The sequence below is a fragment of the Mirounga angustirostris genome, unplaced genomic scaffold (genome assembly GCF_029215605.1).
Source record: "Mirounga angustirostris isolate CCGP_5_RB_7025 unplaced genomic scaffold, mMirAng1.0.hap1 SCAF_6, whole genome shotgun sequence".
Lineage (NCBI taxonomy): Eukaryota > Metazoa > Chordata > Mammalia > Carnivora > Phocidae > Mirounga > Mirounga angustirostris.
The window spans coordinates 65,382,069-65,407,940 of NW_026991714.1; the positions used below are offsets into that span (position 1 = coordinate 65,382,069).

The following is a 25,872-nucleotide window of genomic DNA, read 5'->3' on the forward strand; positions in this document are numbered from 1 at the left end:
TGAGCAAAGGGAAAATAAAGAGAGAGAAACAAAAAAACAGACTCTTAAACTCTAGAGAACAAACTGCTGGTCACCAGAGGGGAGATGGGGAGATGGGTGGGGAGATGGGTGAATCAGGTGATGGGGATTAAGGAGTGCACCTGTCGTGATGAGCACCGGTTGATGTAGGGAAGTGTTGAATCACGATATTGTATACCTGAAGCTAATATGTTAACTAATTGGAATTTAAAATCTTTTAAAAAAAGAACCCATTGAATTTACTATCAACCTTCAATGGTAACCTTACACTCATGAAAGAGTGTAAGAAACAAATTGGATATTTTCTTTCTTTAATATAAAGAGAAAAACACTGACAGATTAATTCCTTTAATATTTATTTAGGAATGATTAAGTACAAGGCTTTGGATAGTGCTTGGGGTTACACAAAAACTATTAGGATATGGTCTCCTATAAGAAACTTACAGTTTTAGATGCCTTTGTCAATTCATCCACTCAGTAAATATTCAGGAGCACCCATTCTAAACCTACAAGTGCACTGAGTATTGAGAGGGTATTTCATATTGAAAGATGTTCACAAGGACATGATCTGTTCTGGAGACACAAATATGTAAATAAAATTTCACAGTATAGTATGATCAATTCAGGGGGAAAGGGCAATGAATATCTGGTATTTTCTAAGCTCTGAGTTAGAAATTTAAAACAGTGCACCTCAATGTGTGGTGTCTTATTTTAAATTCTCTATAAATGACAAAACTGAGCTCTGAGATAAAGTGATTTTCCAAAGTCACATGGCTACTCAATGAGAGAGGTGGGGTCTGAGATCATGCTCTTTCCAACCACCCCAGGGACAGGCATACCATGGTGTGGGCACTAAATTCAGCCAGCCACCTGTTTTTGTAGGATCCTTGATATAAGAATGGTTTCCACATTTTTAAGTGACTGAAAAAAATCAAAAGAAAAATATTTTGGGGATGCCTGGTTAAACGTCTGCCTTCGGGTCGGTCATGATCCCAGGGTCCTGGGATCGAGTCCCACATGGGCCTCTTTGCTCAGCACGGAGTCTGCTTTTCCCTCTGCCTCTCCCCCTGCTCATGCACTCTCTCTCTGACAAAATCTTTAAAAAAAAAAAAATTTTGTGACATGTGAAAATTGATGAGAAGAACAAAGGCAAGAGAAATGCAGCTGAAATTAAATTTCCTTACAACTTGCAGCCTAAGTTGCAAAGTGTGGCATTCCGCAAGGAAATCATGGCTGCCTTAATGTTGATGTATCTTTAAAGATTTAAGCAACCTTAACACATCCAGCGTCCTGGAGGCCTTGCTTCTAACATGCACAAATTCCTTAGAAACTTACCTGTCCCTAAACCCCGCTAACAGAAGTCCATAATCAGCCACTCCTCATAACCCTGGGGCAGCTTTTTCTGCCCAAGAGTCCTGTTGCCTTACTCTAACAAAAGCACCTCTTTGCACCGAAAGCATCTCAAGAATTCTTTCTTGACCACTGGCTCTCAGCCGGACATCAAAAATTATGTGAAATTCAAGTTTCAGTGTCCAAGAACTGTGCCCCATTGGAACCCTCCCCCCACCCCGCCCCGTACTCCATTGTGCTGGGTGGGGGGGAGGTGAATAGTTGCAGCACAAACCATCTGGCCCTTTGAAAACAAAGTTTGCCATTCCTCTGCCCCACATGCTGACTGAGGTCAACTGGATGGGTAGGGGAGTGGACCCTGGAAGAGCAGAGAAGGGTAGATGTTGGGAAGAATGACATGTTCCGGAGAGGAAGACATTTATGTGGCAGAAGCATAGACTGTGTGGAGTTAAAAGGGCAAGAAGTGGAGCCGGAGAGGTAGGACAGGGCTGTAGCCCACGGTGGGCTACGGAGTTGGGACTCTAGCTGTAGTGGGGGAGGGGGAGACTCTGGCTGCAGAGTCCCTCAGGTGTGTGTGTCAGAGAATACAATCACTGTTACCTGCTCGTTGTAAATTTCCAGCATACTGAACATAACCTGTATAAGAAAAGAGCATAAAGTTAATATTCTCTGGAACCTCATCTTTGGGGAAAAAAGTCATATAGGAACAATATAAATTTCCAACAAAGGGAGAAGCTAATATTGAATATAGTAGTGCTTGGGGCACCTGGGTGGCTCAGTAGGTGAAGCGTCTTGCATTTGGTTCAGGTCATGATCCCAGGGTCCTGGGATCAAGCCCTGTGTCCGGCTCCCTGCTCACGGGGAGTCTCCCTCTCCCTCTGCCCCTCACCCTGCTTGTGCTCTCTCTCTCTTAAATAAATAAATAAAATCTTTTAAAAATATAGTAATGCTAATTCACATGCAATAAATGATTCTCACATAATTTTAATGATATGGAAGAAGTTCTTAATATAAATTAAAAACATATACACAACCCTGTGTGTATGTATTTCGGTCTTGCTTGGCAACAGAAAAAGGTTATTCTTTATTACTCACTCCCAATCTGAACATATGTAGAGAAAAAGACTGGTCTTTATCCTACTGTGTATTCCTTCTGGAATATTTCTGGACAAGCCGACACTCTGTATGTGGGAGGCTAGAGGAATCAGAATGGCTCTAGCATAGAGTAAAGGCCCTAAGATACGGACATTTGCCACCGCCACCCATGAGCAGGCGGGCTTGTGGGTTTCGTTTCCCAGTGGTGGGTCTTCCCAGTCACCTCGAATGTCCCCAGAGCTTCCAACGAGCTTGAGTGTCACATGTTTTAAACCAATGGCCTAAGATTAGCAGACAAGGAAAGGCTCCAATATGAGAGATCAAACAAACAGTAGAAAAAAGGAACTCCGAGAAAGCAGATGATGCATGGAGTAGAAGAAACGTTCTTTAAAGTCCTATAACTCATAGCTTCGGAGAGAGAAAGAATGCTCTCCATGAAAAAACAGGATGCCACAGGGTGCCTGGGTGGCTCAGTCAGTAAAGCATCCAACTCTTTATCTCAGCTCAGGTCTCGATCTCAGGATCGAGCCCCACACTGGGCTCCACAGGTGTGGAGCCTACTTTAAAAAAAAAAAGAAAGAAATGAAAATGAGCACACACCCACAGCCTTGGTAGAAGAGGGGAGTAAAGGAAGCCATCGGCAAGTCAGCAAGGGTCTTGTTCTATCAGCCTCAACAACAGTCTCTCATGAGTGTTAGCTTTAAGACATCTGCTTCTAGGATACTCGAAGTGCCTTTGGGTTTGCCTCCATAGAACCAGAAAAGGTCAGCATTCTAGTTAGCTGCAACTTGATTTTGCAATCCTGAGAAGATTTTGGTATGGAAAATTAACATTATCCTGAAATAGAGATGCTGTTCATTTGGAGCCAGGAATTTCCAAAATGAAAAAAAGAAATTCCTGGAAGAAGGGATTTTCGGATAATGCATACCTGGTATTCTTCATTCCCCTCCCGCTTCTCAATTGCTTCAAAGAGCTCCTCGCACACATTTGGAATAATACCCTTGTTTGCACCAAACCCAACCATGGAATAGCTTTTTCCAGAGCCAGTTTGGCCATAGGCTAGGAGGGTGGCATTATAGCCTTGCCAAGCGCTGTCCAGAATCTGCCTGCCGAGATCATGGAAAACATCCTTCTGGAAAGAAGATCACAGACACCACGTTCAGTACATGCTTTCCACAATACCCTTAACATATAGTAAATATTCTGGTTTCGACCAATTGCTTAATTAGTATCATACGACCTATTTAGAAAACTCTGATACTTAGAACCAGTGGAACAAAGCTGGAGACCAAAAAGGGAGTTGGCAATTTGGAAGACACTGATCACCATGGATCTTCAACTAGCTGGTATCCAATAGCAAATCCGTGAATCTCATAGCCTGGCCCAAACCTAGCCTGGCTCAGTCTTTAATATTCAGCAAATAGAAACAATTTCAAGGAGTCAGGGGATAGAGATCAGTCAAATGCCCAAACTAATTTTAGTCCTCCACTGGTGAACATTTTTTTTTTTTTGCCACAAGACCCAGCGGTTCTGGAGCATTTCTACAATATGCACACATACATGTTCACCGCGCCCCCCCCCCCCTTTTAAGTGGGATACACAGATGCCTGTGCCCTCAAATGCTTGAAAGAGAGGATGTGGTCTGGCTCTTTCAGTATCTGGGTCATGGTCAAAGCCAGCAATATTCTCTTATCTGAAGACATTCTTCTCTGGTCTCTAATATCAATAAAATAGTAAGTAAGTTTTACGTGATCTCTCCATTGAAACAGGTACATTTGTTTTTGTTTTTTTAAAAGATTTTATTTATTTATTTCAAAGAGCACAAGTGGGGGGAGGGGCAGAGGGAGAGGGAGAAGCAGACTCCCCGCCAAGCAGGGACCCTGACGCAGGGCTTGATCCCAGGACCCTGGGATCATGATCTCAGCCGAAGGCAGACGCTTAACTGATTGACCCACCCAGGCGCCCCTGTAATAGGTACATTTGTATCATCTATATAATTTTTACTTCTAGGAAAGATGCACATACCAACATAGTATGATTTATATATGGACAACAGACAGTAGCCAATCTTACTGTTCATTTCTCATAAGAAAGGAATAGAAATTATTATACTACAGGGTTAGGGGAGCTTCAGGCCTAAAATACAGAATTTGACCCGTGGTTTCTGAAAACATCATGACCATACTTTTCCCAGAAAAATGTACTCACATAAAGGATATCTACTCTACCTTAGGAGCTATTAGCTAAGCCTAAGGAGTGCTTCGTGTACCTGTTGGCTATTTGCATTTCTTCTTTTGGAAAAACTGTCTATTCAGTTCCCCTGCCCATTTTTTAATTGGATTGTTTTTTGTGTGTGTTTGTTTTTGGATGGGTTTTGTTTTTGCTTTTTGTTATTGACTTGTATGAGTTCTTCATCCATTTTAGATATTAACCCCTGACCAGATACATAATGTGCAAATATTTTCTATTTCATATGTTGCCTTTTCATTTTGTTGATGATTTCCTTTAATGTACAGAAGCTTTTTGTTTTGATATAGTCCTACTTATTTACTTTGGTTTTGGTGTCAAAGCCAAAACATCATTGCCATGACTGATGTGTAGAACCTGACCACCTATGTTTTCTTCTAGAAGTTTTATGGTTTCAGCCCTTATGTTCAAGTTTTTAATACATTTCAAGCTAATTTTTGTGAGTGGTTTGAGGTAGGGGTCCAGTTTCATTCTTCTGCATATAGCTGTCCAGTTTCCCCAACACCATTTACTGAAAACACTGTCTTTTTCCCATTGTCTACTTTTGGCTCCTTTGTCATAGATTATTGACCATATACACATGGGTTTATTTCTGAGCTCTCTATCTGTTCCACTGATCTATGGAGGTTGCCTTTCCATTTTCTTGATGGAAAATTGTTTATTTTTGCCTTGGTTTCCCTTGTCTGAAAAATATTGCTAAGACCATTGTCTAAGAGTTTACTGCCTATGTTTTCTTTTAGGATTTTTATAGATTCAGTTATCACTTTTACGTCTTTAACCCATTTCGACTTGATTTTTCTGTATGATATAAGAAAGTGGTTCAGCTTCATTCTTTTCCATGTAGCTGTCCAGTTTCTCAGTGCCATTTACTGAAGAGACTGTTTTCCCCATTGAACTGACCATATAAACACGGGCTTATTTCTGGCTCTCTACTCTGTGCCTTTGATCTTTGTGTATTTGTAATTTGAGGAGGATGGATATTAACTCTTCTTTAAATATTTGGAAGAATTCCCCTGGGAAGCCATTTGGTTGTGTACTTTGTTGGGAGTTCTTTGATTATTAATCCAATTGTGTTACTAGTGTTCGGTCTTTTCAGATTTTTTCTTTCTTTCTGATTCAGTCTGGAAGGTCATATGTTTCTACAGATTCATTTCTTATAGGTTGTCCAATTTGTTGGCTTATAATTTCTTGTAATAGTCTCTTATAATCCTTTGTATTTCTGTGATGTCTGTTGTAACTTCCCTCTTTCTGATTTTATGTATTTGAGTCCTGTCTCCTTTTCTTGATGAGTCTGGCTAAAGCTCTATCAATTTTGTCTATCTTTTCAAAGAACCAGCTTTTAGTTTCATAGTTATTTTCTATTTTCTTAAGTCTCCATTTATTTTGGCTCTGATCTTTATTATTTCCTCCTTCTACTAAATTTGGCTTTTGTTTGTTCTTTTTCTAATTCCTTTAGGAGTAAGTTTAGGTTTATTTAATATTTTTCTTGTTCCTTGTGGTAGGCTTGTGTCACTATAAACTTCCCTCTTAGAACTGCTTTTGCTGCATCCCAAAGATTTTGACCCTTTGTGTTTCCATTTTCATTTGTCTCCACGTATTTTTTGATTTCCTCTCTGATGTTTTTATTGACCCATTGGTTGGTTAGTAGCCGGTTGTTTAGCTTCCACTTGTTTGTGTTTTTTTTCCAGTTTTATTCTTGTAATTGATTTCTAGTTTCATACCATTGTGGTCAGAAAAGATGCTTGAGGATGCCTGGGTGGCTCAGTCAGTTAAGCATCTGCCTTCAGCTCAGGTCATGATCCTGGGGTCCTGGGATCAAACCCCGTATCCGGCTCCTTGCTCGGTGGGGGAGTCTGCTTGTCCCTCTCCCCACTACGACTCATGCTCTCTCTCTCTGCCCCTCCCCACTGCTTGTGAGCATGCTCCCTCTCTCTGTCAAATAAATAAATAAAATCTTTAAAAAGAAAAGATGCTTAATATGATTTCAAACTCCTTACATTTATTGAGGTTTGTTTTGTGGCCCAACATGAAATCTATCCTGGAGAATGTTCCATGTACACTTGAGAAAAATGTGTATTCTGCTGCTTTAGGATAAAATGTTCTGAATGTAGCTGTTAAGTCCACCTGTTCTCATGGGTCATTCAAAGTCACTGTTTCCTTATTGATTTTCTGTCTGGATGATCTGTCCACTGACATAAGTGGGGTGTTAAAGCCCCCTTCTATTACTATATTACTGTCAGTTTCTTCCTTTATATCTCTTAATATTGGCGTTATAAATTTAGGTGCTCCTATATTGGGTGCATAGAGATTTACAATTGTTATAACCTCTTGTTGGATTGTTTGCTTTATCATTACATAATGCCCTTGTCTCTTCTTACAGTATTTGTTCTAAAGTCTATTTTGTTTGGGATGCCTAGGTGGCTCAGTCCATTGAGCATTGATTTGGCTGAGGTCATGATCTCAGGGTCCTGGGATCGAGCCCCGAGTAGGGCTCCATAATCAGTGGGGAGTCTGCTTGAGGATTCTCTCTCCCCCTCTGTCCCTTCCCCCACTTGTGCATACTCTTTCTCTCTAAAATAAATAAATCTTAAAAATATATATATAAAGTCCATTTTGTCTGATAGAAATATTGTTACCCTAGCTTTTCTTTTCACTTCCATTTGCATGGAATATTTTTTCCATCTTTGTGCTTTCAGTCTGTATTTGATTTTGGGTCTACAGTGGAGTCCCTTGGAGGCAGCATATACGTGGGTCTTGCTTTTTTCACCCATCTAGTCACCCTGTGTCTTTTGATTGGAGCATTTAGTCTATTTATGTTTAAAGTAATTATTGATTGGTATGTACTTCTTGTTATTTTGGGCATTGTTTTCTAATTCTTCTCTGTTCCTTTCTTGTTCTTTTTTCTTGTGATTTGATAACTTTCTTTAGTGTTATGCTTGGATCACTTTCTCTTTAGTTTTTGTATATCTATGATGAGATTTTGGTTTGTGGTTACATGAGAATCACGTAATATTTGCTGTATATAGCAGTCTATATTAAGTTGATGGTTGCCTATGTTTAAACACATTCTAAAAGCTCTACGATTTTACTCCCTCCCCGTATATTTTATATACAGATACCATATTTTACATTTTTTAAATGTTGTGTTTCCCTTAACTGATTTAAAATATGATTTCACTACTTTTTTTTAAATTTTATACTGGCTTTATAAATAATTGATCTACTACCTTTGTTATATATTTGCTTTTACAGTGAAATTTTTCCCTTCATAATTTTCTTCTATTTATGGCATTTCCTTTTCCACTTAAAGAAGTCCTTTTAACATTTCTTGTAAGGCTGGTTAAGTGCTGATCAGCTTTTTTAATTTTTAATTTTTGTCTGGAAAACTAACTCTCCTTCAGTTCTAAATGATAATCTTGCCAGGTAGAGTATTCTTAGTTGTAGGGTTTTTCCTTTCTGCATTTTGAATATATCATGCCACTCACTTCAGGCTTGCAGTTTCTGCTGAAAAACAAGCTGATAGCCTTTTGGGGTTTCCCTTGTATAAACCATTTTGCTTTCTTTTTGTTGTTCTTTAGATTCTTTATCATTATTTTTTTACCTGTTGGTTTTTAAGTGTCTTGATGTGGGCTTCCTTGGGTTCATCTTGTTTGGGGCTCTCTGTGATTCCTGGACCTGGATATCTATTTTCTTCCCAAGGGTTAGGGAAGTTTTTAGCTATTATTTCTTCAAATAAGTGTTTTGCCCCTTTCTTTCTTCTCTTTCTGGGACCCTGATAATGCAAATGTTAATCTGCTGGATGTTGTCCCAGAGGTTTTACAACCTATGCTCATTTTAAAATTTCTTTTCTTTTCTTTTTTTTTAATGATTGCTGTTCAGCTGGGTGCTTTCCACCACCCTGTTTTCCAGATTGCTGATCTGTTGTTTGCATCCTCCAATCTGCTGTTGATCCCTCCTAGTGTCTTTTTCATTTCAGTTATTATAGTCTTCAGCTATGACTGATTTTTAAAATATTTTCTATCTCTTTTTTGACATTCTCCCTGTGTTCATCCATTCTCCTGAGTTTGGTGAGCATCTTTAGGACCAGTACTTTGAACTTTTTATCAGGTGGATTGCTTATCTCCATTTCATTTAGTTTTTTTCCCTGAGGTTTTGTCTCATTCTTTCATTTGAAACGTTTGTCTATGTCTTCATTTTGTCTTACCCTTTGTGTTCGTTTTTGTTTATTAGGTAGGTGAGCTATGTCTCCTGGACTTGAAACGATGGCTTTATATAAAAGGTGTCCTGTAGGGCCCAGCAGCAGAACCATGTGGTCTAGAGATGGCTGTTGTGTGGGCTGCATGTGCCCTCCTGTTGTGACTGGCTGCTGTGGTTGCGCTGGTGAGTTAGGGCTGGTCCCTGGCATGGCTGACTAATAGGCCTGGCTGTAGTTGTACCGGGGAACTGGATGGCGGGCTGCTTACCCAGCGCAGGAGCCTCTTTGGGGAGGTTCCAGGCCCAGCCACGCCTGGTGAGGAAAGAGCTGCTTTGGAGGGATTGCCTGCAGTAGCTGCAGTCTGGGTGGCTGTGTCTACTGGGGAATGCTGGGTCAGGGCAAACAGTGCTAACACGGTAGATAGAAAGCATCAGAACTGGCTTCTGCAAGCATTCGGCCAGCTAGGCTGAAGGAAAGCAAGAAGAATGGCACCTGCCAGCATTCTCATTCCTGGATAAAATTCCTATAGATACATGACCCTCTGACACATCACCTAAAACCAGTCAATAAACCTTTGCATATAGTGCTTTTCACACAACTGCTCCTGTGCGGGGTCTCACACTGTGTGCCCCTGTGTGCGGGACCTTTAGCAGTGGAGTCTCGGTTTCTTACAGCCCTCCGGCTCTCCCAGAGTTAAGGCCTGCTGATTTTCAAAGCCAGGTGTTATGGGGGCTCATTCTTGCTGCTCAGGTCCCCAGGGCTGGGGATGTCCACTGCGGGACTCCTCCTTTCAATCCTTGGGGAGAACTTCTGCACCTGTGATTTCCTTCTTATGTGAGGGTTGCTGTGCCTGAGGTTTGTTTCCCCAGTGTGTCTCTGCCCCTCTTACCTTTCTCAATGTGAGTTCCTAGTTCGAGGCTATGATATATAAAGTTGCTAAGGACACTTGCAGATAGTTGTTTGTGAGGGCATATGTTTTATTTCTTCTGGAATTCCTGGGTTGTATGGTCAAGTGTATGCATAACTTTTAAAGAACCTGCCTGTCTTCCAAGATAACTCAACATTTTTTGCACTGCCATAAGTACCGTATTAGAGTTCCAGGTGTTCCACATGCCTGTCAACACTTGATATTGTCAGTTTTTAATTTTTGTCATTCTCTGTCATCTTTGTCATTTTTGTCATTGTGGTATTAACTTGCATTTCCCTAATAACTAAATAAATAAAGTTTGACAGTTTTTCATTGGTTTTTCATATCTATATTAATGAAGCCTCTGATCAAATCTTTTCCCTTAAAAACTTGATTTTCCTTTTTAATATTAAGTATAAGAATTCATTGTATATTTTAGATATTTTTCGGTTTTGTAAATATTTTCCTTCTTTGTGGCTTGCCTTTTCATGCTCTTCCTGGGATGTCTTAAAAAGCAAAAGCTTTTTTTTTTTATGAGTCTCATTTATTATTTTCTTTTATTATAATTGTACTTGAACTTAAAAAATATTTTTTTAAGGTTTGTGTCTTGCGTAAGATATCTTTCAAATCAGCTATCACCGACATTTTCTTCTTTCTTTTAGAGGTTTTATAATTTTAGCTCTAACAGTTAGGTCTATGATCCATTCTGACTTCATTTTTATATGGTGTGAGGAAAGGATAAAAAGTCATGCTTTTCCGCATGGATATCTAATTACTCCAGCATCATTTGTTGAAAGGCTTTAATTTGAAGAACCTTGTCACCAGTATTAGTTTTCTAGGACTGCCATAGCAAATTACTACAAAATGGGTGACTAAAAACAATAGAAGATTATTCTCTCATGATTCCGAAGGCTGAAAGTCCAAAATCAAGCTGCTGGCAAGGCTACACTCTCTCTGAAGGCTCTAGGGAAGAATCCTTCCTACCTCTTCCCAGCTTCTGGTGACTCCCAGCATTCCTTGGCATTCCTTGGCTCATAGCAATATCACTCCAATCTCTACTTTCATAGTCACATGGCATTCTCCCTGTATGTCCAAATTTCCCTCATCTTACAAGAATTGGATTTTGGGTCCACTCTAATCCAGTATGGCCTCATTATTACCTAATTACTTCTGCAAATATCTTATTTCCAAATATGGTTACATTCTAAGGTATTAAGTGGATATAGATTTTGCACATTACAGTACCATCATAAAAAAAAATGACAATATACGAAGATCGATTTCTAGATATTTCATTCTGTTCCATTGATCTGTATCTCTATCTTTTAGCCAATACCACTCTGTCTTGACTACTGAAGCTGTCTAGTGGGTTTTAAATTATTCAGGTTTCAGGGTCTTTCAAATTAATTTTGGCTGTTGGGGGGCCTGGGTGGCTCAGTCAGTTGAGTGTCCAACTCTTGATTTTGGCTCAGGTCATGATGTCAGGGTGGTGGAATCGAGCCCCACATTGGGCTCTGCACTCAGTGCATGGAGTCTGCTTGTCCCTCTCCCTCTGCTCCCCTCCCCACTTTCTCTCTCTCTCATAAGTAGGTTAAGTAAGTAAATAAATAAATCTTTTAAAAAATAATAATTTTTGCTATTCTAAGTCCCTTACAATTCCATGTAAATTATCGAAATAGCTTATCAATGCTTCAAAACCTTACTGCTGGGATTTTGGTTGGGATTGCTTTGAATTGATTGATAAATTTGAATTCTTAATAATATTGAGCCTTCGGGCGCCTGGGTGGCTCAGTTGGTTAAGCGACTGCCTTCGGCTCAGGTCATGATCCTGGAGTCCCAGGATCGAGTCCCGCATTGGGCTCCCTGCTCGGCAGGGAGTCTGCTTCTCCCTCTGACCCTCCCCCCTCTCATGCTCTCTCTCTCAAATAAATAAATAAAATCTTTAAAAAAAATAATAATATTGAGCCTTCTAATGCATGAATGTCTTCCTTTCAGTAATGTTTTATAGTGGACAGCTTTTGCATGTGTTTCGTTAAATTTATTCTTAAAGTATTTCATATTTTTGGTGTTGTAAATGTTTCACAGTTTCAATTTCCAATTGTTGACTGCTAGTATTGAGAAATACTATTGATTTTTGTATATTGACTTTGCTAACACACTCATGAACTGTAGTGGCCTTTTTGTTGTTGATTTCTCAGGATTTTTTACATAGATAATGATGGCATGTACAAATAGTTTTACTTATTCCTTTTTTTATCTGCATATCATTCATTTTCTATTAATTACCTTCTTGCCCTGGCTAGGACCTGCAGTAAATGTTGTATAGAGATGGTGAGATCGGCCCTTCTTACCTTGTTCCCAGTCTTAGGGGGAACACATTCAGCCTTTCACTATCAAATATGATTTTACCCATGTATTTCAGGAAGTTCTCTCGTATTTTAAGTTTGCTGAGAGTTTTAATTTTGATTGGGTGTTGAATTTTGTCACATGCTTTTTCTGACCATATATGCCCCCCCCAGATTCTGATCATATGATGAATTACATAGATATTCAAATATTAAACCAATCTTACATTCCCAGGAAAAGTCCCACTTGATAGAAATTTATTGTTTTTAAAATATATTGTTGGAATTTATTTGCTGAAATTTTGCTAATTTTTTTGTCTATGTTCATGATGGATATTGGTCTGTAGTGTTTTTATAATCTTTGGCTGGTTTTGGTGTAATATTGGCCTCAAAAAATGAATGTTCCTTCTTCTCTCAGCTCTAGGATTTTTTTTTTTTTTTTAAGAATTCTCATTATTTCTTCCTTTGATAGAATTCACAGCAAAGGCATCTGGGCCTAGAGTTTTCTTTGTGAGAAGGTTTTTAACTATAAATTCAACTTCTTTTGGGCTACTTGAATTATCTCTGTTTTGCTGTGACCTTCAGTAACTGTGTCATTTCATCTAACCTGTTGAATGTATCAGCGATAAGTTTTTCATAATTTTCCCTTCTTTTTATTTATTTATTTTTTGTTTTTTGTTTTTTTTAAATGTCTATAAACTCTGCCGTGATGGCTCATTTCTTATTTTTGTACTTTGTATCTTTTTTTCCTGATTGATTTGGCTAGAGGTTCAATTTCATTGATCTTTTGAAAGAATTTAGCTTTGAGTTTCATCAATTTTCCTATTATTTTACTATTTTGCATTAATTATTGTTCTTTCTTATTTCTTCCTCTGCTTGCTTTGTGTTAATTTGCTCTCTTTTTCTAAATTCTTAGATGGAAGACTAGAATGTTGACTTGAGACTGTGCTTCTCCAATAACTTAATGCTATATAATTTCTCTAAGCCTCTCCTTTAGCTGTGGCCCACAAATTTTGGTAAATTTTTAAATTTTTGTTTTTAAGATTTTATTTATTTATTTGAGAGAGAGATTATGGGGGCGGGGAGAGGGAGAGGGAGAAGCAGACTCCCCGTTGAGCAGGGAGCCCACGGTGGGGCTCAATCCCAGGGCCCTGAGATCATGACCCAAGTCAAAGGCAGACGCTTCACCAACTGAGCTGCCCAGCCTCCCCTAAATTTCTTATTCAAAGTATTTACTAATTTTGTTTATGGTTTATTCCTTGACCTATGGATTATTTAGAAGTCTGTTATTTTCTAAATATTTGTGGATTTTCCAAAGATCTTTCATTTCTTTCTAGTTTGGTGGTCAGAGAACATACTTTGTATGATTTCGGTTATTTCACATTATTGAGACTAGTTTTATGATCTGGAATATGGTCTATTGTAATGGAAGTTTCACGTTCACATATAAAGGATGTGTTGTGCTATGGTTGGGTGGTGGGCAGCAAAAGTGTTCTCTATTACACAGTGGTCAGGCTGATGGTGTGGATCTAGTTTTCTATATAGTACTGATTATTTGCTCTATCCATTACTCAGAGAGGAGTGATGAAATCACTAATGACAGTTGTAGATTTGTCTATTTCTTCCTCAATTTCTAGTAGTTTCTGCTTCATGTACTTTGAAATTCTATTATTATGTACATACTCATTTAGGATGGTATGTTTCCTTAATAAATTATCATTATGGAATGTTTCTTGTGCTGAAGTCTACTTTATGTGATGTAAATATGGCTTCTCTAGTTTTTTTTTTTCATAGGGTTTACACGAAGTGTCCATATTTAAATTGGGTTTCCTAGACAGACGGAGTTGGGTCACGCTTTTCCGATGATATCTGATCATTTCTGACTTGTAGTTGGCACGTCTATTTAACATTTGCTGTACTAACTGACGTTGCTGGCATGAAATTTACCAGCTCGCTATTTGTATTCTACTTCTCCCGTCTCCTTTTTACTTTTCCCGTCTTTTCCCATTTTCCCACAATTGACTGATGAGTTACAATTTTGTTTGATTTTTTAAATTGATTACTCTGGGACGGTGGTTATCAAAGTGCATTACAGGGTCCGTGAGATCCTTTTAGTGAGTTTGTGAAGTCAGAACTATTTGACAGGGGGTATTTTTAGGAGTGGTTTAATAAAAGCTGTAAGTTTTCAGCTGAGTTTGGAGGACAAATAGGCAGACAAGAAGAATATTGAGAAAAGTTTTGGGGGAAATGAACAGAGCCTCAGTGACCTGTGGGACGAGATCAGTTGGAATCACAGAATGAATAAGATGGGGAGGGGGCAAAAGATATTTGAAGAAATGATGATTGAAATTTTTCCAAATTTTATTGAAACTATACACACCCAGATCCAAGAAACTTAATGAGCTTTGTCCAGATTGCAATGACCTCCTCTCCACTGTACTCCATCATTTCCTGTATTCTTATCCCAGAATATGGAACATTTCTGAATGCACTTACTTGCCTGTCCCCCCATACCAAGTTGTGGGCAACTTTAAGATGGAATAATGCTTGGCATGTGACAAATACTTGAGAAAACAAGAGTTCTCAAAGGCTGCGTGCGTCACAAATTTTGCTTATTTCAGAAAGGGAAAATATAATTGATTTGACTGACACTTCTTTTTCAAAATATGGCAGTATATTGGCAAATCAATTGATCTGAGTTCCTAAAAATTATTTAGGCAATAGCTGTACTTTGGGACCTCATGTTTAACATGAAAAAGGAATAAATTTAAAATCAAACTCTCAAATGGAAGTATATATCATAGCATGCCTGCATTAAAAAGTTGTACTGTTCTACTGGTAACACTTCATTAAAAAAAAAACAAACACCTTTCCTTTCAAGTTGTGTTTTAAGGCAATTTACCTGGCTTGCAAATTGACTGCTAGGATCAGCTGAAATAAACACACCATCTTGATCCTTTTGAAATCCATCGTGAGACCAATATGCCAGGTCAAAAATAAATGTCTTCCTATATTCTGGATTCTTAGGGTCTTGTATGGTTGTGGTGGTCCTGGAATGCATGGAAATCACACATTTGCTCCCAGAAGTCTTCTCTCTCTATAGTCAAATTGCAAATTCAGAGTTAATCATTGTAGTTTTTCTTTGTCATCCAAGTTATTTTGCAAGTCTTGAGACATACCTCATAAAAAATTAAGTCGGGTACTTACCATTTATTCATTTTGTTCTCTGTTATTCTTAGCAGCTGTTAATGACAAGCAGTGGCTCTTGTACCCCCTCAGAATTGTTGAAAGGCTTGTCTCTAGTGATGTTAATTTTCTGAGAATAGCCTAACACCCAGCTATGCTAATAGCAATAGCTATAGCAACAGAGAACTTCCCTGTTTCGCTCCCCAGTGGAACTGGTGAAAATTATTCATGAAAAAAATGAAAATGGAAAAACAACCAACCATTTCAGTACTCTGGAAAAGGTCCTCCGGGCAGACAGCCAATGACAAAACATCTCTTCAAGGAAAAGTACCACAGTTGTTTAGAGAGTCGAGTCTGGTATTTGAAGCAAGACCATTCCCTTCCCCTCTCCTGCCCACTCAGCCAGGTGGAGACTACTCCAGCCTGCTGCAGCCAATGCCGCAAGGCTGCCTCTCTCCCCAGATTCCAGGAGCAGGATACCAGCATTTCACATCCTACCCTCACCTCCTGCGAGAGACTTGGTGAGAGGTGGGATTCCTTCTTCTACCCAGCACCCACGCATGCAGTGGAGGCTCTACTTCGGGTGCATCCCACTGAGAATACGAGGCTGCTGGCCGTGCTTGCTCCAGCCCCTGGGGGGTGTCCATGCCAGGGCAGATAAGCTGAGAGGATCTCAGGCTGCTTTTCCACACTCACCAAATGCTGGGCTTCTAAAACAGGAAGCAGCTTGCACTGTCCCTGCCCCCGGACCCAGGGACCATGATTAGAGAAAAAAAAAAGGATTATAATGGAGACGATGGACAGTTGGGTACCAATAAATTAGATAATTTAGGTTAAATGGGCAAATTCTTAGATACAGAATTCCTGAAACTGACTCAAGAAATAGACAATCTGAATTGACCTATAACAAGTGAAGAGATTGAAGTAGAAAAAAAAAGAAAAAGAAAAAAGAAAAAAGACTAGAGGGTTTGGTGTGAAGGCTGATTCTACCAAAAATTTAAAGAATACCAATTCTTCATAAACTCTGCCAAAAATAGAAGAGGGAATACTCAAACCTGCTTTTATGAAGGCAGTGTTACCCTGATACCAAATCCAGACAAAGACATCACAAGAAAATGGAAATGCAGACCAATATCTCTTATGAATATGGATGCAAGAATCCTCAATAAATTATTAGCAAACCAAATCCAGCAACATGTAAAAAGAATTGTCCACCCTGACCGATCGGGATTTATCCCAAGGATGTAAGGTTGGTTTAACATCTGAAAATGATTGTATTAATCATATTTTCTATTTGCTATATTTGATAATGTATTGACATCCTGGGGCCTAGAGAGACTGGCCCTCCAGGGCTAATGAATCCCTAGAGATAGTAAACAACTTGCCTTTCATGTAAACCAACCACCCAAAGTCCATATCCCAAGTCCATCTCCCAGGCACCTCCTTTACTTAACTCTCACACACCAAGCCAATTATTTCCCTCGCCCAAAATCACCCCAGGGCCAGGTACCTGACAATTAGAGACCACCTCTCTAGCCCAGAGCCCTGGAATTACTCAAACTATTTAATTCTAAAAGTGCTCAAACTCACCCACTATGCCTTGCCCATTCCTTCCTGCAGAAACCAAGGCTGTGGGCTGTGCTCCTTCTGACTTCTGACTGACCTTAATACTTCCCCATGGGGCTCTGTGTGTCATGCTCCATTCTCTTGGAAATTTTAAGGCAGTTGTTTCTGTGTCTATCACCTTACTATACTCGATTAAAATAAATCTCAAGTATACTTTAAAATAATGACTTCATGTAATAAGAGAATGAAAACCAAAATCACATATCATCTCAATAGATGTAGAAAATGCACTTAACAAAATCCAACACCTTTTCATGATAAAAACACGTAAGAAATCAAGAAATAGAATGGAACTTCTTCAGATAAAGGGCATCTACGAAAAACCCATAATTAATATCCTAGAGATTTCTACTCTCAACACTTCTATTCAGTATTGTATTGGAGGGTCTAGCCAGGACAAATAGGTAGGAAAAAAGAAATAAAAAGCATCTAGATAGGAAAAGAAGAAATAAAATGATCTCTTTGCAGATGACATGATCTAGTATATAGAAAATCCTAAGGAATTCACTAAAAAAAACTATCAGAACTGATAAATTAGTTCAGTAAGGTTGTAAAATACAAGATCAATACACAAAAATCAATTATATACACTTGAACAATCTGAAAATGAAATGGAAAAATTCAATTTCTGATAGTATCAAAAGGAACAAAATACTCAGGAATAGTTAACAAAAGGAGTACAAAATATATCTTCTGAATACTACAAAACATTGTTGAATGAAACTAAAGATTATCTAAAAATTGGAAAACACCCTACATTCATAGATCAGAAGACTTAGCATTGTTATGATGGTAACAATCACCAAACTGATGTACAAATTCAGTGAAATCTCTATCAGAATCCTACCTGATTCTCTGTAGAAATTGACAAGCTGATGGTAAAATGTCCATGCAACTAGAAGGCACCCAGAATAGCCAAAACCATCTTGAAAAAGAACAAAGGATTCACAATTCCCAATCTCACAACTTAGTGCAAACCAAACAGTGACCAAGGCAGCGTGATATGGGCACAATGATAGACATACAGATGTATGTAATGAAATGGAGAGTCTAGAACTCATCCCAGGCCTCCGTGGCCAACTGATTTTCATCAAGGCTGCCAAAATGGGGAAAAAATAGCCTTTGCAAGAAGCGGTCCTGGAAAAACTTGATAGCTACATGCAAAAACAATGAACTTGGACCCTTGCCTCATACCATATGCAAAAATTAACACAAAATGGACCAAAGACCTAAATGTAAGAGCTATTAGTACAAGAGAACACACAGGAGTAGACATCCCTGACCTTGGATTGGGCAAAGAAGTCTCAGAACACCAAAAGCATGAGTTTAAAAAAAAAAAAAAAAAAAGTAAGACTTCATTAAAATTAAAAATGTTCGTTCTTCAAAGGACACCATCAAGAAAGTGAAAAGACAGCCCATAGAATGAGAGAAAATTTGCAAATCATACATCTAATAAGGAACGGTATCCAGAAGAACTCAATGTAAAAAGATAATCCAATTTAAAAAATGAGTAAGAGATCTGAATAGACATTTAAGGAGGATACATTCATGGATAATAATACGAAAAAAGATACATGACGTCCTTAGTCATCAGGGAACTGCAATTCAAAACCATATGGCACCACGTCACACCCAGAACAGCTATAGTAAAGTCAGGTAACTGGATTGGATTGGAGAAAGTGGAACCGTCGTACACTGGCTAGGGGGAGCAGAAGACGGTACAGCTGGCTTTGGAAGTCAGTTTCTCCAACGATTAAACTAGTTACTATTATGTCTCAGCCTGGGTGTAAACCAAGAGAAATAAAACCATACGTCCACACAGAAACTTACACGCGAGTGTCTCTAGCAGCTTTATATCCTGCGGACAAGGCTGTGGAGAAAGCCAGAACGACTCAAACATCCACTGAGCAATGGATTAAACAAAATGTGTATATCCATACAATGCGATAGTAACCATTCACAAAGAAATGAAATTTTGGTGTATGCTACAACATGGATGGACCTTGAAAACATTATGCTAAATTGAAGAAGCCAGTCACAAAAGACTAATCCCATTCACATGACTTGTACAGAACAGGGAAATATAGAGACTGAGGTTAGATTAAGGGTTGCTTAGAACTAGAGGGATAAGGATGATAGAGCTAAACGGCACAGATTCTTGACGTCATAAAAATTTTAGTTCTGAAACTGGTGATAGTTGTACCTATCTGTGAATGTATTAAAAATCACTGAATTGTAGACTTTAAGTGAGGGAACCTTACAGTAGGTGAACTATCTCAATGAAAATGTTTATAAAAAATTATAGCAGGGGCACCTGGGTGGCTCATTTGGTTGGGCGTCTAGACTCTCAGTTTGGGCTCCGGTCATGATCTTGGTGTTGTAAGATTGAGCTCAGCGCTCAGTGCACAGTCTGCTGGACTCTCTCTGCCCCTCCCCCGCGCGCACCTCCCCCCCCCCAACATATGGTCTTGGTCTCTCAAATAAGAAATAATTATAGTGGCTAATATCAACGCTGCTTATTTGTCAGGCACTGTGTTGATTTACACATTATTTTCATCTAGCTTTTGAAATAGTAAGCCTGTGAAGTATCAACATCTCCATTTTGCACAGAAGGAAACCAAGGCTGAGAGAGATTAAAACCTTCTTCAAGGTCACACAGTGGGTGAGTGATAAAGTCAGGTCTTGAACCCAAGTTCATCTGACTTCAAAGGTTCCTGAGAAAGTGCTACCTCTTCTAACACAGTCAGTCTCACCAAGCTGGTCCTCCGACCCCACCACGAGGATTGAGACCGGAAGTCAGAGAATTAGAGCCCAGGTTACCCAGACAGGCTCCAGTTGTCCAGGCATGCCCCATATCCGTTCACCCTCAAGTCACCTCTTGAATTGGTCTACTCTCCTCCTTGCTACTGTTCTAGTATAAGCTAGCCAACGGTGGTGGTAGAATGCTATCAAATGCAATCTTTTTGATGAGAGGTCCCAAAGCCATGTAATTAACTTAGCGCCTACTTTCTACCTCCTTACTGTTTAAAACTTGTAGCTACTCTAGCAGTATTAAAGGCCAGCGAAAAATACCCTGGAATAATTACTTTATAGCGTATTGACGGATTAGGTTATAAAATAGTTTTATTTCCTTTTTCTTGGTTAAAACATTACATTGCTCCTCACAATTCTTTGACTTTATTATCAGGTTGCTGAAAAGCCATGCCCCTTTAGAAGCCCCCATGAGCTGCTACACTTGAAGTGGTTGTTATTCACATAAAGCGCTATCCAATGATATGTCGCCTGGTTGCTGAAGTATTTTCTGGGATACAGATGAAAGCTAGGGGGCAGGAAATCATGGACACCAACTGAAAACGTGCAAAACAATCTTGAATACTGATGGACCACAGAGAAGAGCGTCAGGTTGAACAAGGTCCAAATGGGAAGGAAGACCTTATATCATATATGGTCTCCATTACACTCATCGGATGCCATTTAGGACTATTGTCCAATATGTCCTTGCTCGTCATTCTAGCATATCCTTGTCTGAATCTTACTCGGCCCTTGGGTCATCTGAAATGCCTCCATCTCCAGAGTCTTCATGACCAAGCCAGGTAGAATGAACTAGACCTGATCAGTCTCTGGGGGCTGTCTGCCTTACCACTGTGGTGCGTTCTGCCACCACTTACTTACTTACATGAGATAGCAAGCTGCTTTGTATCCCATTTCTCTAGTACTGCGTTTGATTCAAGCAGTCAAAAGTTCACTGAATGGGTCAATTGTTCAGAATTATCTTAAAATTTGTAACTAATGCCTTGATAATCAGAGATTGCTACAGGGTCCCAGAACAAGTATCACCTCTGTTTTATCCTACAGTGTTGTAGCAACACAGCTGAATGAGCAGCTGGGGGGAAAAGTACATTTATTAAAAACAGCATGTATCTATAGTCACCAACCCGCATCGGTTTAAAGAATTACTAACTTGACAGTACGTTTCTCTCATCAATTTTTTTATTGAGCTACTTGCACAAAGGAATGAGGTTACGTGTTTACTAATTACGTAGAGATCGTTAAATGACTCGTTTAACAAGTTCATTTAAAGCAAGTTTAATATTCCATCAATGACAAGCAGCTTGAATACATGTTTGATAACGATCATTAGCAAAAGGAATAAAATGCAAGTCCTAGTCAGAGTTTCAAGCAGGCGGCGTCGCCTCCGTCACCAACCTGAGTGAAAGGCCGCACGCGCACCGCTACTCGCACACCGTCCGTACTTGGCAGAGGTGCTGTCATCATTTCCCATCTCCCGTGGATTTATTTGGTAGAAAAATAAGGTGGAAAGCACAGTGCTTCTGCTTCACACTAACACATTACAAGCTTAGCCAACACAAGCAGTTTGTTTCTAGACAATCAATTATTAATGGTCCATTCGTTACACACTACCCATGACCTGTTATATTTTACAGCACTCACTTATTGATGAGTTTCACAGGCTACATCAAGCGTCCCCACTGAACTACACAGTTGTACTGCAGACAACAGTGTCTTTCTTTTTCCCTTCCCACCTCACACTCGTTCCCCATCCTCAAATAGTCTGTGCCTGAGGTCCTATCAAAATGAGTTTTCAAACCTGAATATTAAGGGATTTCTGTGATTTTACAGCAAGCTCCTTCACAGCAAGAATATTATAAAATTTGTTCAGACTTCTCATTCTGTCGATACTAGGCACACACGAGGTGTATCGAGCAGCCATGAAATAGTTTTGTTTGACATTTCCCTTTCTTCTCAAACCTTTCCAGGAGGCTAGTGAGCAGTGAACCGGTCAGTCTAACCTGGATGATTAGTCTCTGAAGAATGAAGAGACTTTAAAGGTAAAGAGCCTTTAAGCTTGCTGAACAAGAAATGCCAACATTGTATTTAACCAATGCATTACTTGGAAAATGACAAATTTGAGGTAGAATATACAAAATTTGTTAAACTACAAAAAGCGGCAAAATTACATGCCCATAATTCGATTTCAACATAGTAACAGGCAAAAAAATATATATATACATTTTATGATTAGAAATCTCAATCATAGGAGCAAAGTGCATAAATTATAAAATAGCAACTTTAAAAAAAAACAACAGTTCTTCAATTATCTTCGTTTTAAGGCTGGTCTAATACCTTTTAACTGTAGCGAAAGAAAATGGGACCAATACCTCCTAGCATTATAAAATCATTATTAAAACAGAAATCCCCTCTCAAAAATCTAACAGACACAAACTACTGTGAAGTACACACTTTATTTAACATTCCAGTAAGAAGCCATATTTACATATTATATAAATGTATGAAGTCAATATAAAATAGAAAAACTGCCCCGAGTAAAAGAATCACACTCCTTACGGAGTTATTGTACTTATTGAAGACCTTCTGTTTACAAAAATTTACAGTAATTTATACAAATTATTTTCTTCCAAATTAGGTGATTTTTAATAATCCACACAATTCTGATGATTTTACAAATTGGTGTTCATTAAAAACTTGAAAAAAAATTATAGCATTTTTCTGCGTAAAACTTGCTTTGGAAGGGAAGACAGTTTCTTCCTGCTCCTTCCCGGAGCTCTTCCCGCTACTGCTGTTGCTCTTCGAGGCTTGCTCTGGACTCCGTCAACCGGGCTTGCCAAAGGAGAAATCAGCTGGATTTTCACAGGAGGAGGTGACCAATTATCTTCTTTGCTTCTGAAAACAAAACACAATTCAAGTAAGAATAAATACATTAAAATATCAACTAGAATCCACTTCCCAATTACCTTGGGGGAAAAAAACCTGTAGGAGCAGTACCCTTTCCTGGTGCTTTGATTTTAGAAGTGAAGCAAAGGTTTTGGTCACATAGGGTACCTGGAGGCTGCGTAAAAGCTTCACGTGACGTCGGTGGGCTGAGAGCCCAGCAGGCCCGTGAAGTGTGTGAGAAACAGCAACTCTCGCACGCCAGCAATCAGCAAGTACGGGTATACCTCCGTCGATGAACGTTTCCCATATATATATAGATGTGTGAACGGTGTTATGGGTTATGGTCCAAATATATATATATAAAGCTAAATGATGTGTGAACGGTGTTATGAGTTATGGTCCAAAGTCTCATGACGTCCATTTTTAAAGGAAGATATCAAATGGATTTACTTTGTACTTTTATGAAATTCAACCATGCCTAAGCGCCAATATACCTGGACAAATGTCCTCGTGAATGGAAGTTTTATTGCTACTAGTAAAATAAGTACAAGATTTTTAAGTTTATTTTTATTAATAGTTATCTACCTTTACTAAGGAAAGGGTGAAACCTCCCACTGCCAAAAACAAGACCCCCGTGACCCTTCTTTAAAAAGGACAGATTGGCTTTCACTGCTGTGTGGGGAGACCCAGCCGTTGCCACAAGCCAGTGTGCACAATGCCCCTAAGAATGACCCTTTCCTGAAGAGCTTCATTTCTCTAAGTTATGACTCTTCTCAAATCTAATCTACAAAACAAAATGGATAAAAATTACAGCATAAAAAAGTTCATACCTGCTTGCTTGTTTTGTCTTGGCCGTCCTGGTTGTTTTCACTTTTGGCCTTCCCACAGTTTCTACTAATGGAGCACTATCTTTCTAGGGGTTAAAAATTTTAGAAGGTAAATCGTAAGTAAATACTTGAAATCCGAGTTGTATTAGTTCTATCCTGCATCAAGGAATATGGCCAAAGAGGGCTAGTGAATTCAGACCCCACAAGTCCCAAATGGACCCCTTTTATCTTTAGTAGGAACTCTGGTCATCTAGGGCCGCTCTTTATCCCTACCCCCACACATCCAGTTCATCTCCAAGGCACGAATGTTTCACGTGGAACGTGTCCTTGTCTGCTGCACTCCTGTTCCCACTGCCTCTGTCCACAACCGGGCTCTCGTCATCTTGTAAAGGAACTGGCCACCAGAGAGCAGTTTTCCTCCCTAGAATTTATTTCACGTTTCCTTTAATGTGCACATGGCTGTTCACCCGTTTGTAAGCAGCCCCCCACCCCTGAGCACTGCCAGGCCTCTGTGCCTCTGTGATCCACGGTTTTCTCTTCCAGTGGTGCCTGTTTGCTTTACCTTCCGTCTATACGGTTATTTGGGCATAAATGATTCTTAACATACCGTGAAGTAATTATGTGTGTTTTAGCCTCTTCAATTAAACTGAGCTCCTGAAAGACCATGAATCTGCCCAAGATTTCTCTGTAAGTCTTTGTCCTTGAATAGTAACTGGCTCATAGCAGATAGTTCAAAAAATGCTTATGAATTAATGTTGTTAAAACAAGGGTCTGTCTCCCTCTCAATCCCGGAACTGCTTTGATTTTAGGGTTATGTGCCATCAGGTGATACAGTCAACTCTGAAACACTCTCTCTCCAAGTGTGACTGTGCAAGACACCCTGGGGGTTCAGGGACCTCTAATCAAGAGAAACACATCCAGATCATTCTGATGAGACCCTAAAAGCTAAAAGCCTTTCCCCTAATGGGTCATCTAAACCGTAGCTGCCAGGAACACACCATTGGTGACATACTGTGTCCAAGGGAAGGGCCACCCCCCCCCCCCCCCCCCGCCCAAGTGCAGACAAGGTGATCTGGGGCTTTCAGTATAAATGAAGTTTATTTAGGAAACACTGCCTAAACAAGTAAAGAGCATGTTTAAATAAGCATATGAATACAATTCATTTCTTACCAGTTCATCTCCAGCTCTGGATGTGTTAGATGTGGTTTTCCGCCTGGTCCGTGACGCAGGAGATGAGAAGACAAACCGAGAAGGTAAATCTGAAACTAATTCTTGCAGCTGTGCGCGAGCCTCTATTTTTTTCCCTAAAGCAAGGCAGGGAGGAAAAACACACTGTATCCATGTCCATCTATATATGTATCAGTATCTATGTTTTTTTAAAGCTTGGAACAAACGACGCACATTGGGAAGGCAACCTGGAAGACAACCTGGAAGACACGAGCATCTGAACATGGCAGCTGCACCAGGAGGAGAGGAACGACAGGGCAAATCCCAAGTTCAGGAACATCTAATGCCTCAAACTAAGTAACACAACAGAAAAATAAGACCTAAAAAGCTCAGAACTGTATCATTCCACTAATTCTAATCTTTACTGCTCCTCAAATGTTCTCAGGGAGGAAAGCGTCAATCTTGTACATAAGCTGAGCTAGACTGCTTTGTAAACCTTCCTATTCCAGAGACGAGGTTTTCATTTACAAAAGTAATTTTATCTTCAAAGAAGACTCAAAAGTTCTTTCCTTCCAGCTCATTCTGAGCTAGCTGTTCGGGTCAAAGCAACAACAGAAAAGTCCCCACCATAAAGGGTAAAAGTAAGCAGAGAAAGTAATGAATGTGGAAGAACAGGCTGATCGGAAGAAATGCCATAGATAAATAAAAATGGTTTAATTAAGAACTGGTTCAAAATACGTAATTAAAAATATCACAGACTGTATCTCAGATTTTGTTTTTACCACAGGATCTCCGTATTCATGGCCAGTAGCCATGTTACGGAAGCAGCCGCTGAAGCCGTCTGCCACCGGTTAAATCCCAGCTCCTGCACTTGGCAAATAAGACCCCTCTGTGCCTCAGTTTCTACAAAATGGGATTAATAACAGGACCTATCAAGTCATCGTGAAGATGAGAGGATCGAACAGCGTGGGTGGCCCACAGTAGGTGCTTACTATTTCAAGAATTTACAGTCCTGAAATAAAATTCTCCAAGTCTAGTTCAGCATTATTTCACCCACCTGGACAGTCAGGACTTCTATAAGACATCAAATTCTGCTTTTAAAGCACATGATTGTTAAGAAAAAACCGAGGTGAGGTCAGAAATCAGAGTTCTCTCTGCTGCCAGAGGACTAGGGGCAGAGCCAGCAACAGTGGGGGTGCTGGTGGTGACCTTCCC

At 39.5% G+C, this 25,872-nt stretch overlaps 2 protein-coding genes across 8 annotated transcripts in view; both read right to left on the reverse strand.

The window, feature by feature from the left end:
* The window catches only part of LOC123847014 (kinesin-like protein KIF28P), a 70,235-nt gene extending 48,991 nt beyond the window's left edge, over positions 1 to 21,244 (reverse strand). Inside the window, 4 exon segments of the mRNA XM_064595529.1 lie at positions 1,969 to 2,004; positions 3,392 to 3,595; positions 15,060 to 15,254; positions 21,176 to 21,244. Of these exon segments, the coding sequence (XP_064451599.1) occupies positions 1,969 to 2,004; positions 3,392 to 3,595; positions 15,060 to 15,254; positions 21,176 to 21,244 (504 nt within the window).
* Positions 20,942 to 25,872, reverse strand: part of AHCTF1 (AT-hook containing transcription factor 1) — a 78,030-nt gene continuing 73,099 nt past the window's right edge. For 5 of the 7 annotated variants that reach the window (XM_045877604.3, XM_045877606.3, XM_064594439.1 and 2 more), the window contains 3 exons: positions 24,661 to 24,794; positions 23,494 to 23,576; positions 20,942 to 22,672 (listed from right to left, as the gene is read on the reverse strand). In XM_045877604.3, the coding sequence (XP_045733560.3) occupies positions 22,486 to 22,672; positions 23,494 to 23,576; positions 24,661 to 24,794 (404 nt within the window). In that variant the 3' untranslated portion in view covers positions 20,942 to 22,485. Of the gene's footprint in view, positions 22,673 to 23,493; positions 23,577 to 23,763; positions 23,912 to 24,660; positions 24,795 to 25,872 lie in introns of those variants that run through there. The other 2 variants (XR_010412378.1, XR_010412379.1) reach the window with 2 other exon arrangements.